This window comes from Laetiporus sulphureus (assembly GCF_001632365.1).
Source record: "Laetiporus sulphureus 93-53 unplaced genomic scaffold LAESUscaffold_57, whole genome shotgun sequence".
In the NCBI taxonomy this organism is placed as follows: domain Eukaryota; kingdom Fungi; phylum Basidiomycota; class Agaricomycetes; order Polyporales; family Laetiporaceae; genus Laetiporus; species Laetiporus sulphureus.
The window spans coordinates 49,940-66,410 of NW_024468566.1; the positions used below are offsets into that span (position 1 = coordinate 49,940).

At 46.1% G+C, this 16,471-nt stretch overlaps 3 protein-coding genes across 3 annotated transcripts; all 3 read right to left on the reverse strand.

Moving 5' to 3' along the window:
* Positions 1-4,190: 4,190 nt before the first annotated feature.
* On the reverse strand, positions 4,191-4,747 carry LAESUDRAFT_663471 (uncharacterized protein; the record flags this gene model as incomplete). Its single annotated transcript, XM_040905064.1, has 2 exons — positions 4,191-4,427; positions 4,523-4,747. Coding segments are annotated over 2 exons (462 nt in total), but the record flags the coding sequence as incomplete, so codon positions are not given.
* A 2,068-nt stretch (positions 4,748-6,815) lies between these two features.
* LAESUDRAFT_717339 (uncharacterized protein) lies at positions 6,816-7,935 on the reverse strand (the record flags this gene model as incomplete). Its single annotated transcript, XM_040907325.1, has 6 exons — positions 6,816-7,069; positions 7,191-7,237; positions 7,336-7,345; positions 7,380-7,424; positions 7,512-7,600; positions 7,736-7,935. The coding sequence occupies 6 exons, from the start codon at positions 7,933-7,935 to the stop codon at positions 6,816-6,818; spliced, it is 645 nt and encodes a 214-aa protein (XP_040759392.1).
* Positions 7,936-9,174: 1,239 nt separating this feature from the next.
* LAESUDRAFT_763519 (uncharacterized protein) lies at positions 9,175-10,315 on the reverse strand (the record flags this gene model as incomplete). Its single annotated transcript, XM_040913276.1, has 2 exons — positions 9,175-9,239; positions 10,153-10,315. The coding sequence occupies 2 exons, from the start codon at positions 10,313-10,315 to the stop codon at positions 9,175-9,177; spliced, it is 228 nt and encodes a 75-aa protein (XP_040759393.1).
* Positions 10,316-16,471: the final 6,156 nt, after the last annotated feature.

Sequence of the window (16,471 nt, forward strand, 5' to 3'; positions counted from 1 at the left end):
GCGAGCACCATGCTGACGACCTGTCTTGCACTGCACGCGCTCAGTATCGCATTCCTTCGCTGCCCACTGTCGCTGCATCATAATTCTTACAACTGCACAACTGAATGTAGCCCGTTCGAATCTGCAGCTCTATGGCCTTCTGGCTAATTCTTCCTTTGATCTGTATTTCATCCAAGAACCTTGGTGGGGATGCATCAGGTCTGACACCCCTCATGGGGCAGAATCCGGTGCCCCTGTATTCGGCACTGTCAATGCAGCTCCCTTTAATCTTATTACTTTCCATCTCCCTCATTCCAACCCAACCCCCAGACCGCGCATCAGCTGCCTGGTGAGGAAACACCTTTTTGACTCCTTCCATATCATGCTCCATTCCAATATCTCCTCCCACCCAGATGTCCTCGTTCGTCGCACGGTGACCAATTCTTGGTCGTTAATATCTATAATGACATGCCCACAGCTGGCCAGTCTGGCCTCCGGCACCTTCTTTCTTCTTCGTTTCTGCCCGAAATCCCACTCCTGCTATGCAGGGACTTTAACATGCACCACCCCCTCTGAGCATGGAAGCATCGCGCTTTCTGCACCACTACTAAAGGGGCAGACAACCTGGTCCAGTGGACCATCGACCGTCACCTAGAGCTTTTCACTGAGCCTCACCTCCCCACTCATACCGTCAGAGGAAATCCCTCCACGGGTGCTATCATTGACCTGGTATGGGCCTCGAGCAGCCCCCGGTTTGCTCTTTCACAGTATGCCATCGAGGATTCTCCATGGGCCTCAGACCATTCCCTCATTACCTATACTGTATGCACTGAGGCCACTCCCGCGGAAGTTGACCTTGGTTTCTGCATGGACCCCTCCCTACGGAGCGAGTGGCTTGAAGCTCTCGATGTTGCTCTCCTAACCAACCCTCCCCCCCAGCTACTCCTCCACCTCTGACCTCGATCAGGGTGCCATGGCACTTTTACATGCCATCGATGCTGCCAATATCACCACCTTCCCACCATGCACCCGCACCCACCAGCCATCACAACTGTGGTGGAACGATGGCTGTGATTTCACCAGACGGTGGGTCTAGGATGCCACCAACACAGCAGAGCGTCACCACGCAAAGCGAGACCTCTAACAAGTCATCTGCATAGCATGCAAGGAGTGGGCCATTGCGGCAGCCTCCCGACTGCAACACACTAACCCCTGGTGCCTTTTCTCGTGAACCAAGGGGCAATGCACCCCAGCGCCATCCATCATTCACACTCGCAATGAGTCGTTCAGCCTGCCTGACGACATCAGGCAGGTGCTCACTGAGCATTATTTTCCTCCTTCTCTGTCTCTCCCTCCTTTAAACCCTGTCGTTTCCCCTCCATACCCACTGCCGCGGACACCCCACCCCCTCCTCGAGAGTGAGGTGTCTGCAGCGTTGTCTTCTACTTCCCTCCTGTCAGCTCCGGGCCCCTCTGGAACTTCCTGGAGGCTCGTTCGATGGCTCTGGCAGTCCACAGCACGTCACGCTCTTTATGATTTTCTGGCAGCGTCCCTATCTTTGGGCCACCTTCCTTCTTTGCTAAAAGTTGCTGCGCTCATTTTCATTCGCAAACCGGGGAAGCCAGACTACACGGCGCCAAGTGCGTACAGACCCATAGCCCTGCTTGAAACCCTGAGTAAGCTCCTGGAAAAAGTGGTGGCCGCACGCCTTAATTGGCAGATCGGTGCCCTTGACCTCATCCTGGGCACTCAATTTGGGGGCTGATTCCAGCACTCTGTCGTCGATGCAGGAATGCACCTAACCCATACTGTTCGCACCACTTGGGCGAACAGTTTTTCTGCCTCCCTTCTCTGCATGGACATCGAGGAATACTACAATAACATCCGTCACGATGTCCTGCACTCTATTCTTCTATCCCTCGGCTTCCCCGTCAATGAAGTCTGCTGGGTCTCCTCTTTCCTCGCTGACCGCTCTGTCTCACCCAAACTGCAAGGGGAGCTGGGCTCTTCCTACCCTGTAGTCACTCTCAGCATCCCTCAGGGCTCGCTCCTGTCACCTGTCTTATCCACCATATACTCCTCTCCCCTCTATCGCATGCTTGATCCCTTTCTTCATCTGCAGCAAACTGTTGCAGGATATGTAGACAATTTTACTCTTCTCATCATCTCCCCCTTGCTATGACAAAATGTCGCACTTTTACAGGACACCCTTCCCACCATCGCTCACTCCCTGGGCATGCTCAGCCTTACCGTCGGCATGCCCAAAACTGAACTCATTCATTTCTGCCCGTTGACCGCTGGCCTTTCCTCTAACCCCCCCTTAACTTTTCAGTGGAACGGCCGCCAAGAGCGTCTAGAGCCAAAGCCCTACCTCCGGTGGCTCGGCCTATGGCTTGACCGTACCCTATCATTTGAGCATCACATCCGTGTCATGGCAGCACACACACAATCCTGGGGCATAGCACTGCACCAACTCACGAACACCCAGCACGGAATTTCTGTTGCCCAAGCCCACCTCCTCTACCTCTCTACCGTCTTACCCGTGCTCACCTTTGGCAGCCCCATCTGGTACAATCCTCGCATGCCGTGAGCCCTTTTCTACCTGCTCAAATGCATCCAAACCATGGTGCTGTGGTGGTTCCTCGACACGTGGAAGTCCACTCCGCAGGTCGCCCTGAACCTCATCACCAGCCTGCTCCTAATGAAACAGCAGCTGCAACATCTGTCAAACCTCACAGCTGTGTGACTGCTCACCCTTCCTTGGCATCACCCCATCGCCACCTGCATGAGCGACCAGGCCCACCTATACCCGCCCCAATTCACCCTTCTAAACCCCTCCATATGCCATCGCCGTGTGGAGTACACCCTAGTCACGGCCCTAGAGGAGGAACTACCACGTGACTCCATGTGCACTGACCCGTTCCTCCACCCACCATGGGAGGCACCACACCCTTGAGGAACATGAGTCATCACGCTCATCCCTGCCTCCACCAAGGATGCATCCACTCATCATGTGGAGTCCGTACTCACCCCATTTTTGTCCACTCACTTTTCAGACCCCACAGCCCTCTGGGTGTTCACTGATGGCTCTCAAACCTCTCACCCACTACCAGCCCCCCATCATCGTGCAGCAGGAGCAGGTGCATGCATCTACCATCATTCAGCCCTTAAGTTTCAATGCACATGGGGAATGGAGCATCGAGCTGAGGTCTTCGACATGGAGCTCTTCGCCATCACGACCGTGTCTTCTTATTTTCGTGACTTTCTTAATGCCTATCCCGACATTTTCACCATTTACATCTGTGCGGACAACCGCGCTGCCCTGTCTCTCCTTTTTTCCTTGAGCCCCACCTGGGGCAGCCTTTCTCACTCACCTTCCGAAACCATCTCACGCCGCTCATGGGCAATTTCCGTAACCTGAAAATTACGCTGGTTTGGGTGCCTGGTCACCATGGTGTACTGGACAACAAAGTGACTGACCGCCTCGCCAAGGTGGCTGTGTCCCAACCCAAAAGCATCTGCTCCACAATTGCGTGGGCGAGATGGTGGGTGCGTGAGCGAGCGACCTCCTCTTGGCAGGTGGAATATGTGGCTACTGATCGTCCCACTGCACTGCGTGAAGCCTGGCCCTGGGCCCCCTCCACCACCCTTCATTCTGTTTTCCGCTCCGGCAACTTTTCTTGAAACACCGAGGGCCGATTTGTCCAGGCCATCGTCGGTCATGGCCACATCGGCACTTTCTTTAACTCTCACTATCACTGTAGTTTTCGCGAGTGCATTTGCAACCCTGCGCTCCTTAACTCATGCACCCATACCCTGCTTAGCTGCCCGCTGCACGATGATGCCCAGCACACCCTATTCAGCATTGCCAATCCCACCCGCACCCACCTCTGCCATCTATGAAAACACCCAGAGGGCTTGGACCGTCTCGCGCTTTTTATTGCAACTACTCCCACTTTTACTTCTGTGAGCCTTGCACCTTTTGACCCTGGCTAATCGCCCCACTCGCAGCCCTGCCATCCTCCCTTTGACCCTTCCTTATGCCCACCCTGAGTTGCGCCACATTGTAGCATATGCCTGTGCCTGTACACCCTCTCTTTAAACACTGCACATAGCGCGAGATAGAAATAAATGCCAAAACAAAAAAAAAATAATTTCACATTGAACCGTGCTGCTTCCCACTATTCAAATCCCTCATCTGACAGATACTTCTAAAACGTTACACCTGATTCCCAAGCCCAGAGCAGAAGCTCCAGCTCGCTCTTTGAGCCAACATCACTGGGGTAACAGAACTTCTTCAGTGGGTAGTTGATGATGGCGTGGTGATACTTAGCAGTAATGTTCTCATTGAAGTTCTGATAGATCATACATTTGATTGGGACTGGCAAAACTTTGTCTAAACAGGCATGAGTGGATATGCACCAACATGGACTGGTAATACATACTGGCTTTCGCAAGCACCAGCTCAGAGATTCTTGCCTTAAGATGAAGTGTTTGCTAGACATGATTACCAATGCATCCTGGCTGAACACTGTCAGGGCACAACAGGATAGGCATATAGAATATAAAGCATACCTTCAATGTCAGAGATCGTGAAGCCTTCTATTCTCACTGCATAGTTTCTGACTGAAGTCTTCATCATCATCTCGAGGTAGTCGACAAGGCGTTGATTGCTGTAAAAGATGAGTGGATTGCTGTAGAATTTAAAATTTGTTTGAACTGCAATCAAGAGAGTTTCGACACCAGAGTGTGTGCTAAGAGCCTGTAGTTGATCAGTCAGATTAGCATTGTACACTACTCAACAAACTGGACTACTAACCTCATCCTGGATCCCCACCAATGTCATCTGAGCATGGAGAATGCGACGAGTGCGACATTGTGCTTTGAGTACCTCTTCATGTTCTGCTTCTCCTTCAAGCTCCTGATATCATCCTGGATCGTCACAACATGCTCCTCCTTCGACATTGCATTCCACTTTGCTTGTAAGTCATTTATAATGTCTGATGATTTGTACTTGGGCACATCTGGTAGGAGGTCTAATCATTCATAGCGACATTGGGTCAATCACGCAGAATGAGTGACAATGATGATAGGACTCACTGTTATTCAGATGGTGGCGTTCTCGATGCTGAAATGCATTCCACATGTTGACCTTGCAATGATTGGGTAACTTGTGAGGGCACTGCATGACCAGGTGATAGTAGTATTCATGAGAGTGGTCTTGAAAGCACTCCCTCAGCATGATAGCCTGCTTTCAGATCTCCTCGCGTGTCTGATTCAGCACCTTGTTCAGCGTCTCCTTGCGTTCTCATCATTTCTTGACCATGAGGGCCTTCTCGATGGAAGTCAGCTTGTATACCATCTTCCGTTTGCATCTGTGCCACCAAGGTGTCCCACTGGGTGAAGTAATCAATAAGTTGAGGTAAACGATAATAAAATCATTGAAGAAAAAGTTCAAATCTTTTGAGCATCTTCACTGTCAATTTGTGATAAAAGTATTTAAAATAATTTTAACATCTTTTATTGTGAAAGATGATGAAAAGATTGAAAGAAGATTGGATAAAATATTAATAATCATTTCTTTAATCATTTGACAATCTTTCATACAAAACTATGATGAAAAGTTCAAAATCTTTTTTTTACTTCTTTTTGATGATGAAAATATTGTGACCATGTCACACCCTTGTTTTCATATACTAAGCTAGTACTAAGATATGGAGGTTAATACTCAGGTTTATATGTTAGCACTATACTAGTATTAAGGTCTGAAGGTTAGTACTATGCTAGTACTATGCTAATATTAAGATCTGAAGGTCAGTATTATGCTAGTACTAAGCTAGTACTAAGCTCTGCAGTTTAGTACTACAGTTTGAAGGTTAGTGCTATGCTAGCACTAACCTAGTCCTCAAGTTTGAATGTTAGTACTATGCTAGTACTAAGTTAGTACTAAGATCTGAATGCTAGTACTATGCTAGCACTATGCTAGTACTAAGGTCTAAATGCTAGTACCACGCTAGTACTAAGGTCTAAATGCTAGTACTAAGGTTTAAAGGCTAGCACTATGCTAGTACTAAGGTCTGAATGCTAGTGCTACACTAGTACTATGCTAGTACTATGCTAGTACTACAGTCTGAAGGTTAGTACTACTAGCATATGCTGGTACTATGCTAGTGCTAAGATGTAGAGATCAATACTATGCTAGTACTAAGGCTTCAAGAGATAGTACTAACATTTGAATCTAAGTATTTACCTTTATATTCTAATATTAGCTTAGTGTAGAATGATAATGATGTGACATGGTCACAATATGTGCATTATCTTTAATGACAAAAGAATGAAAAAAAGATTTTGAAACTTTTTATCATAACTTTGTCTAAAAATTGTAAAATGATGAAAACAATGATTGCTAATATGTCATCCAATCTTTTTCCAATCTTTTCATCATCTTTAACAAGAAAAGATGTTAATATTATTTTAAATCCTTTTATCACAAATTGACAGTAAAGATGCTAAAAAGATTTGAACTTTTTCTTCAATACCTTTATCATCTTTCACCTCAAATTATTGATTGTTTCACTCAGTGCATCTTGATAGCCCTTGCCATGCTCTTGCACCTGGCATTCAAGAGGCATTGAAGCAGCCTTTCAGTTGCAGTCTGAGCCATACAAAGCGTGCAATGATCCAGGAGCAGCACTCGGGCAGAAGCACTGTGAAGATTTTTCACATTGACAATTTTGATGGAACATCAGAGTTTATTGCATGTGACTTACATTTACACCTTTAGCCATAGAGAAACTTCACATTTTGAGTAGTTTTATGGCAATTAATATGTGCATTCAATGATATCTATAAGGAGGCTCCAGCTCAATGATGGAGTGAAGATACTCCAACTCAGACTCTGGTACCTCCCTGCTTGGTAGCAAATCTTCGAACGAGAGCAACTGCATGAACTCGAGGACATCTTCAGCATTTTTGAATGCCCTTATGATGCAGTCACATGCCAAGAGAGAGTACCCATGAGAACGGAGATACCTATCTGCCATTGGTCCTGCAGAAGGGACTCCTCTACCCCTCGTGATATGCTTGCATCCTGCAGCAGGAATTTGATCTGTCAGTGTTTGTTGAGATGATGAACTGATGCTGAGTGAGGATCATGCACTGAGCAAGGCAGGTGCAGGTGAGCGTTGTCTGGCAGGCACGGAGATGTGCACTTCTGTTGTCTGCTGCATGGAGGTTGATATAGAAGCCACCTCTCAGACTGTGTGAGTGTGCATGATGTCAGCAGAATCAGTATGCTGGATTGCCTCTTCAGTAGTCTCATGTCTTCCTATGTGAATGTGAGTGGTCTGTGCTTACATCGTAAGACCTGTGAATGATCAGTCCATGAGCTGGACACACACCTTGGAAGGACCTGAACATGCTACTTTCATCAGCTCTCACAGATGCTAATGGCCCCATGTGGTCTTGTATGTCATTTAATGAGGTATCTGAGCTTCAGTGAAGCTTGCAAGTGAATCTGAATGCTAACTCACTGCTCAAAATGCACGATCGCAGCACAGATTCCTCCACGGTACCCATATGATGAGGCAGTGTGTCAGGCGCGATCCCTTTATACATATACCTATAAAGTGATGGCTTCATCAAGCATCTTCACCTTTCAATAATCTGTGTTTGAAAAACTCTGAGCATTGGGCTTGCAGTCAGCCCTGAAAAATGTGAGCACCATTAACCTGTTAAATTTGGACGAACAACTCACCAGCTCAAGAATATTTCCATTTTTGTTCTGGACCAAACCACATACTTCACCTTGTGATCACCTAGGATCATCTTCACTGTGTGAGAGGTGCGTAACTTCTCTGCAATTTGATCAATCACCTCATCGGTGGGTACATCGAGAGTACTGGCTGCGTTGCAGAAGATTGGCTGCAAGTCAAAAACTTCATATGCCTCTTTCATGTTCACATCATGGACAATGACTGGTAGTGGATTCTTATAGGCACCTAAGGGAACTGGTGGCCTACCATGAAATGATCAGCACGAATGAGCTGGTGAGTGGTTCTTTAGATCTCAACTGATCTATTTGAACTCATCGCTCCTGGCCCCCAAGCATGATATAACACTTAGTCATCGAGATGAGATGAGAGGTAGCTTGAGAGTAGGAATGATTGAGCAGGAGGTGAAGAGTGTGTGGCTATGTGCATGGCATGCAAGTCATGAGACGTGCAAGGTTGTAGTTGCAGCTCGTCTGTGGCTGCAGCATGCAGTTTTGCAACTTTCAAACACCTCACACTTACATTCTGCAGTGCCTGCACAAGAAATCATGTCAATACTGAAATATGCTGGACTATTGTATATGACAGCATCTGAACTTCCGCAGCTCTCGAGAATGCAGTACTGATGCGTTGACTTTATATTGTCATGAGAGTGCACGACACCACTCATACACTTTCTGTCTTCAAATCACAGAAGTTTTTAATGGAATGAGCCATATTGATTGCAGAGTAATGTGTGAGATACAGAATGTAAAGTAACTAGAGATTGGCAATATAATCAACAAGTTCACCAATGTCCCCTTCAATCTCTTCATCGAGTGCCTGAAGTCCTTCATCATCATCTTGCTCCTGCTGAACAGCACTGCTAGAGATAACCACCAGTAGTCAGAAAACAGACACAGTACTGCCCTTGTGTTTGCCAGGAGATAAGTCACCTGTAAAGCCATCGAGGTTGGCTAGTTTCTGCAATCGGGCAAGATGGCAGTTATTCACATTTCTTCACCTTTTGCAGAACTCATCTAGTGTGAAATACAACATAAATTATGCTGACATGCATGTGCATGTGCACATGTGAAGGTTTCTTCTTCATCCAGTATCGAAGTATACAGGTGGCGTGTCTCAGTGTTGCAGCAAATCAGCTCTTCGTATGCATGCTCAATGTGTGATGATTGTTTCATGAGCTCCCAAATAGCTGGCTTTGTGTCACATATTTTCACATTTTCACCTCTGCACGTGATCAAGACATCATTTGACATCAGCGCTAGGTTGTTCAGAAAGGAACGAACCGGTACACGAAGTACTAACAGTCCTAGATGCCCTGAAGGTCCAGGTCTAGTCACGTGATATATCACATGATATCCACACATGTGACAAGTAGCGCTGGTATTAGGTAAGCCTAACTTATACAGTAATATCATCTCCCCTAGAAGCAACGGTCGAACTCCGGAAGAATCCAACGAAGAGGATACACGTCACCGGAGATGTGTCCTTAAGGGGATATTAGTTCACATGCATGAGGTAGATAGATACCACGCCACCGGAGATGTAGCCATTACAGGCAATACCATTCCCATGGTCTTACTAAGTAGTTCGGAGGTTCGGCATGCATGACACACGTAGTCTGACAGGTAGTGGTAATCAATCAGACAATGTCCATTAGCTAGCAATTCTGGGGTATCAGGGTACCAAGGGTCCCTCCGCTCATGTATATAAGCCAGAGCTCTGAGATGCATAAGTCCCCCAAACTTATTCTCATCTCTGCTACGCCTATTCATATAGTGTCATCAGTGCCCACTTGCAAGGTGCTGCTTTACCTTGATCATCTTTGTGTCCATCCTTACGTCATCAACAGTCAGTAAGTGTTTGATCATAAGGTCATAGGCTTAGTCGGCGCTCTGCGTCCTAAGTTTGTGATAGAAGAATAAGTCTGCTTATCTTACCTGCCTTGAGTGCCTGCCCAGCGTACTCGCCACAGTGTTGCGTCTTTGCATGTCCACCCGCACGTTAGCGGTGTCATATCTTCACCTGACGTTCTGTCAGTCACAGACTCTACCAGTGTAAGCTGCACCAAGGCATTGCGCAGCATCGATGGTGTCATCCGTCATCCTCGAGCGAGAACTCCAGAAGAGTTCTATGAGCAGCAGCCCATAAGACCCCTGCCAAGGCCAGGACACATCTCTACGGGAGGTCGGCCCCCTCGCAGCACTAGTTCAGTTTCTATTATCCAGACTCCCTTGGTCAGGTGACCGAGACTACTTGCAGGACCATCTGGTCCAGATCTCAATCAAGGGACATATGTCGAGACCGCTACTGGGTCTCATTTCATCTATCCTCTCGCTGTCTCCATCATCTCGACTCAGCGCGTCAAAGGCACTCTTCGACAGATTCGTATTCTACTCACCAAACGATACCATCGTCAGCTTGATGACCACGACATCCTCGATCTCGAGCATCTCATACTCAAGCTCGAATCCATCCACACTGACATCACGGAATTCAAGCTTCCCTTCGTTCACCAACATGTGGTTCACGACTTCTGCAACTACGTCCAGGAGAGGAAGCATCAGGGTGGAGAGGCTTGCTGGATAATCAGAGATATTATCCAGAAATATCATCTAGAAATACAGGTCACAGGGCGACCTTTGCTGTAGATACGAATATTCATTTTGTATATGTCTTCATCTGGCGATTCGAACAATCTTGATAACTTCGAGCAGTTAAATCCAATCAGTCACACCTTCAATTATCTTTGGGATTCAATTCCATGTGCTCTTCGAGACAGAGCAGGCAAAGCATTTGCTATGTACAAGGACATGTTCGACATCGATTACCACGACGTATATCACATCTACGCCCTCCAAATCTATCCAGAATTTGATTGGAGGAACGTCGTGGTTCATATCTGCTATATCCCTATTGGATCCAAAGAACCTGAAGACTGTCTCACCGAAGCTTACAATAGCTTCGTCGATTGGCTCGAAGAAGTCGAGCGTATTTGCGAAATTCATCATAACCACCAGTGGCCTGCAGTCAGGGACAAAACCAGGTTTTTGTGGCAACCCTTCATCAAGGTCATCCATCGAGACCTTTGTTTGCTGCAAAACCAACGCTCAGGATGAGTAATTGCCCGACAGGCTATGATCGCCAATAGCCATATAGTCGAGTTCGAAGAACATCTTCGTGAGATAGAGGAAGAATTGTAAGATGACGACTCTCACTCTAAATGATCCAAGCTTCTCTCGGCTCCATCTCCGGAGCTTCCCACATGACTCAATATTGTATTGCAACCCCCGAATCCAATCCTTCGTCAAGCCCTCGCCGACACGGTGCCCCCAAATGCGAATATACCCGAAAATGTAAAAAATTGGGTAGTCGATCTCATCACAAATGTGGTGGAAGAGATGTGTCAACAAACGGTGGTGCATTACGAAAATCTTATCCAGCGCCAAGCACATACAATGGAACATAACACCACGGAGTTTCACAATCGGACGGTCTTCTTAGACCAACATCGTCAACAATCTGAGTCTCGAATCGCAGACTTGGAGAAAACCTCGTCAGCTTTACTTGAGGAAAACAAGACCACTAACGAAGCATTTGTGGCAATTGACGATGAAATCAAGGATCTCCAAACAAGAGGAGAAGGCCTAAAGAAATCACATGATCGACTTCGCGCATGGGCATCTACACAGGGACGGAAAGCAGGACAAGGCGGTAACAATGTCGATGACACAGACAACGACGATGAGCCGTCGTTTGGTCGCAAGGGTAAAGGCGTAAAAATTGACCAGCCAGAAAAGTATGGCGGCAATAAGGACAGAGTCAATCTCGATGATTGGCTCGAACAAGTAATGCTCTGGTTGAAATATACTGGTCATACCAAAGACGAGTCCAAAATTATGTCTACCCTCTTGCTCCTGAAAGGAGGAGCACGTGAATATATGCGACATTGGATTACCGAAATAAACGAAAATAATAAGGCATCAGGAACTTGGGCGAAGTTCGTTGCTGAACTTCGCACAGCATATGAATCATTGGACAAGGATGACAAGAAGCAAACGGAGTTAGAGGCCTTCATCAAGAAGGATCATCGAGACTTCCAAAAGTTCACAGAAGACTTCCGTCCAAAGGCAACCAGTACAGGCTTCTCGGATCAGGACTTGATCGAAAAGATCAAGAAACATATTCCGGAGAAAACGTGGCTGCTCATGTTGGCAGACACGACCAAGGACAACTGGCCCAAGAAGTGGACCGAGTTCCTTACTTTCGCACTCCGGATATTTACGTCACTACAGCGAGAAGGCCACCATGCCAAGGCCAAAACCAAGGACCCGAATGCTATGGAGGTTGACACAGTTGGGAAGAAGGGAAAGAGTAAATCGGGCAAAGCTCGGAGCATACAAGATGACAAGTTGGTATGCGCCAACTGCAAGAAGAACAAGCCGACGTTCTTCAAATCGTCGAAATGCTTCGGCAAGTATTGTACTGATTGTTTCAAATTAGACCATGTCAAGAAGCAGATTGAGAAGGAGAAGGAGACAGCTGTGAAGAAGAAGGACGGGAAGAAAAAGGACGACACCAGGAACAAATCCAAGTCATCCAAGACGCGACAGGTAGTATCTGATTCCACTTCATCAGATGCAGAGAGCGAAAGCTCTGATACTGAAGAAGAAAAGAAGCCGAAGAAGAAGAGCTCTTCCTCTAAGACTAAGGAGAAGGGTAAGGAGACAGCTGCGCATATCAGCGACCGCAGCATCCACTCAGAAAGTGAGCCTGATGCATCCGAGTCAGACGAAGATTTCGCCGCGATCCTCTCAAGGCTCAGGCGCCTGAGGGTGAATGGATCCAGTTCATCAAGGAAGGCGGGAGAGGCTCTTCAAGGAAGAATCGGAAGGGTTTTCTCAAAGGGGATCTGTAGGCAGCTCGTCAGAATCCCCAGAACATTATATAAGACCTGTACATTTAGCACCCGAATCAGACACCTCTGTAGATCGTCGCAACGCAGAGGATGATAATGTAACAATAAAGAATTCGTCTCCAAATTTATCATCATTCTATTTACCAGTTACATTATGGGTGTACGGCAAAAAATCGAGCGCCGAAGCTCTAGTCGACTCAGGAGCATATTCCATGTACATCAGCAAATGATTCGTAAAGAACAATCGAATCACAACCTCCAAGCTTAATACAACATACAAGGTATACAATGCTGACAGATCCCAAAATAAACATGGTGAAATAACTGACTATGTAAAAGCATACATCAAAGTCAGAGATCATGGTTCTATCCACCGTCTGCTAGTCACAGACATCGGGAAATTAGACATGATCATTTGGATGTCATACTTATGTCAGCATAATCCAGAAATCAACTGGCAAGCTGGAGAATGGAAATATTCACGATGTCCGTGTACGTGTCACCACCAGAGGCTTCGTAAAAAACAACAAGCCATTGCGAGAGAGGAAGCTGAAGAAATCTCGCAACAAGCACAACAAGTGGCAGATGAGGAGCCAACTGCATTCCGAATGTTTAATGGACACAACATCGATGCAGTGAATCCTATCATCTCGTGGGTCGAGATGGACGACGAACAAATAGCCCGCATAATACTTTCTATAGCAGATTGTGGCTATGCTGAATCAGAAGAAGACCTGAAAGAAGCGGCACCCCAGTCAAACACTGGCAGCCCAGAAGATCAGGTTATTAATGAAGTAGAATCTTGGGAAAAACTAGTACCAGATTATCTACATTCATTTGGTGATGTCTTCTCCAAGAAAGCATCAGAAAGGATGCCAACTCGAAAGCCTTACGATCACGCAATCAAGTTTGAAGAAGAACATGAATTACCACGATCAAGCAAACTCTATCCTATGAATCCGGAGGAAAGAAATTCTCTAGATTCGTGGATCGACGAAAATCTAGCAAAAGGCTACATTCGAAAATCGAAATCACCTATTGCTGCCCCGGTATTCTTTGTAAAAAAGAAAGATGGCACGCTAAGACTGGTACAAGACTACCAAAAACTTAATGCCATAACCAAGAAGAATCGCTTCCCTATTCCACGAATAAGCGAGCTTATCGATCAGCTCAGTAATGCATCAATATTCACCAAGCTGGATCTCAGATGGGGATACAACAATGTTCGCATCCGCAAGGGTGACGAATGGAAAACAGCTTTTGTGACGCACCGCAGTTTATACGAGGCCAAAGTTATGTTTTTCAGTTTCTGTAACGCACCAGCCACCTTCCAACACATGATGAATGAGATTTTAGATGATCTTATTCGGGAAGGTCATGTGATCGTTTTCCTCGATGATATCCTAATCTTCACTAACGATTTGAAACAACATCGGAAGATTACCAAAGAGGTAATTAAAAGATTACGGGACAACGACCTTTTTGCCAAACCAAAAAAGTGCTTTTTCGAACAACCCTCGATTGAGTACTTAGAGATGATTATCGCTCAAGGCGAGGTCTGTATGGATCCTCAAAAGGTCGCAGGTGTACTCGACTGGCCTGAACCCAAGAAGGTTAAGCAAGTACAAGCTTTCCTTGGGTTCGCTAATTTCTATCATCGATTCATTGAAGGATTTGCCAAAAAGTCTCGACCACTCAATATCCTTACACGAAAGGATCAGAAATGGGTATGGGGCGAAGAACAACAACAGGCATTTAACGCTCTCAAACATGCCTTTACTTCAGCTCCAATTCTGGCATTACCGGATGATACTCATCCATTCCAGTTAGAAACAGATTCCAGCAATTTTGCCACTGGCGCATGCCTCGAACAACTCAAAGACGGTGGGTTGTGGCATCCAATCACATTTTATTTGAAAAGCCTCAATGAGGCTGAGCAGAACTATGAAATCTATGACAAAGAGATGCTTGCAATTATTCGAGCGTTGGAAGAATACTGACAACATCTCGAAGGTCATCCACTCCCAGTAGAAATATGGTCCGATCACCAGAACTTAACCTATTTCAAATCAGCACAAAAGCTGATGAGACGGCAAGCTCGATGGTCGTTATATCTTACACAGTTCAACATCCAACTACATCACAAACCAGGGAAATCAATGCATCACGCGGATCCTCTGTCCAGGAGGCCAGATCATGAAGAGGGGGTAAATCTCGATAATTCCGACAAGACTCTGCTCAAAACGGAATATTTCGCGATTAAAGCTATTCAACATACCCATCTTGCAGTCGTCACAGATCATGATTTGGTGGACAAGATCAAGGAGGCACTACAAGACGACAATGTGAACAACTCATACCAAGAACTACTCAAGAAAGGACAACGAGAGTTCTCGAAAGGACTCGAAGACTGGAACTTCGAAAGTGGGATATTATTATACCGAGGCAAAATCTATGTGCCGAAAGCAGATAATAAGGAATCACTTAGATGAGAAATTGTCCAGCGTCATCATGAAGCCACCAGTGCAGGTCATCCTGGAAGATGAAAGACATATGAGATGTTATCTCATAATTACTGGTGGCCAGGAATGTCCACTTACGTCAAAAAGTATGTTGGTTCTTGCGACCTTTGTCAATGCAACAAGAACATCAATCAGCCAAAATACGGAGAATTACAGCCAAATGAGGTTCCAACAGAACCTTGGGAAATTGTTTCTGTCGACTTAATCACTCAATTACCAGAATCCCATGGATTCAACGCAATTATGGTAGTTGTCGATCGTTTGACCAAACGAGCGCATTTCTTTGCAATCACCAATGAGTTCTCAGCATCAGACCTTGCCCGTACTTTCTATGAGAGGGTATGGACACAGCATGGTCTTCCGAGACAGATTATCTCAGATAGAGGTACTCAGTTTGCAAGCGCATTATTCCAAGAAGTATGCAAACTCCTCGGAATACAATCAACAATGTCATCCGCATATCATCCGGAGACCGATGGTCAAACTGAAAGAACAAATCAGTCGCTAGAGCAATATCTTCGTATTTATACGGATAAACGTGTGGAAGACTGGAGTACTTTACTTCTAACTGCCGAATTCGCCTATAACAATCAGGCTTCTGAAGCCACTAAGAATTCACCATTCTTTGTCGAATACGGTAGACATCCACGTGCAGAACCAACAATAATGGACCCTATAAAGCATAATACGCTAGATTCCATAATGCAGGCACGAGTAGAAGCACAAGAGCAAGCAAAAGCAGCCATTCTATTGGCAGCTGAGCACATGAAGTGGTACTACGATCAATCCGTACGACCCACACCTTTCAAAGTTGGAGATCAAGTATTACTCTCCACTAGAGATTGGCAGACATCGGGAGCCAAATTGGCACAACGGAGAGATGGACCCTTCGAAATCATAGAAAAACTAGGACCAGTCACATATAGACTCAAAATGCCGTGACAATACGGCGTTCATCCAGTTTTTCATGCATCCAAGCTCACGCTCTACCACAAAGATGAAATACCAGACCGCACTCTCAGACCCCGTCCTCCTATCAAGAAGAAGACTGGCGAAGAATGAAAAGTCGAATACATAGTCGACTCTCGTGTCATTCATGGCAAACTTCAATATTTGGTGCATTGGAAGGGTTATTCTAAAGCCAAAGAAACTTGAGAACCCGCAGCAAATTTGAAGAGATCTCCACGTCTCATCAAGGAATTTCACAGAAAATATCCTGATGCACCTCAACCAATATCTCTCATTGATACAACTCCGGTCGATGGCGTTTTTCCACCCAG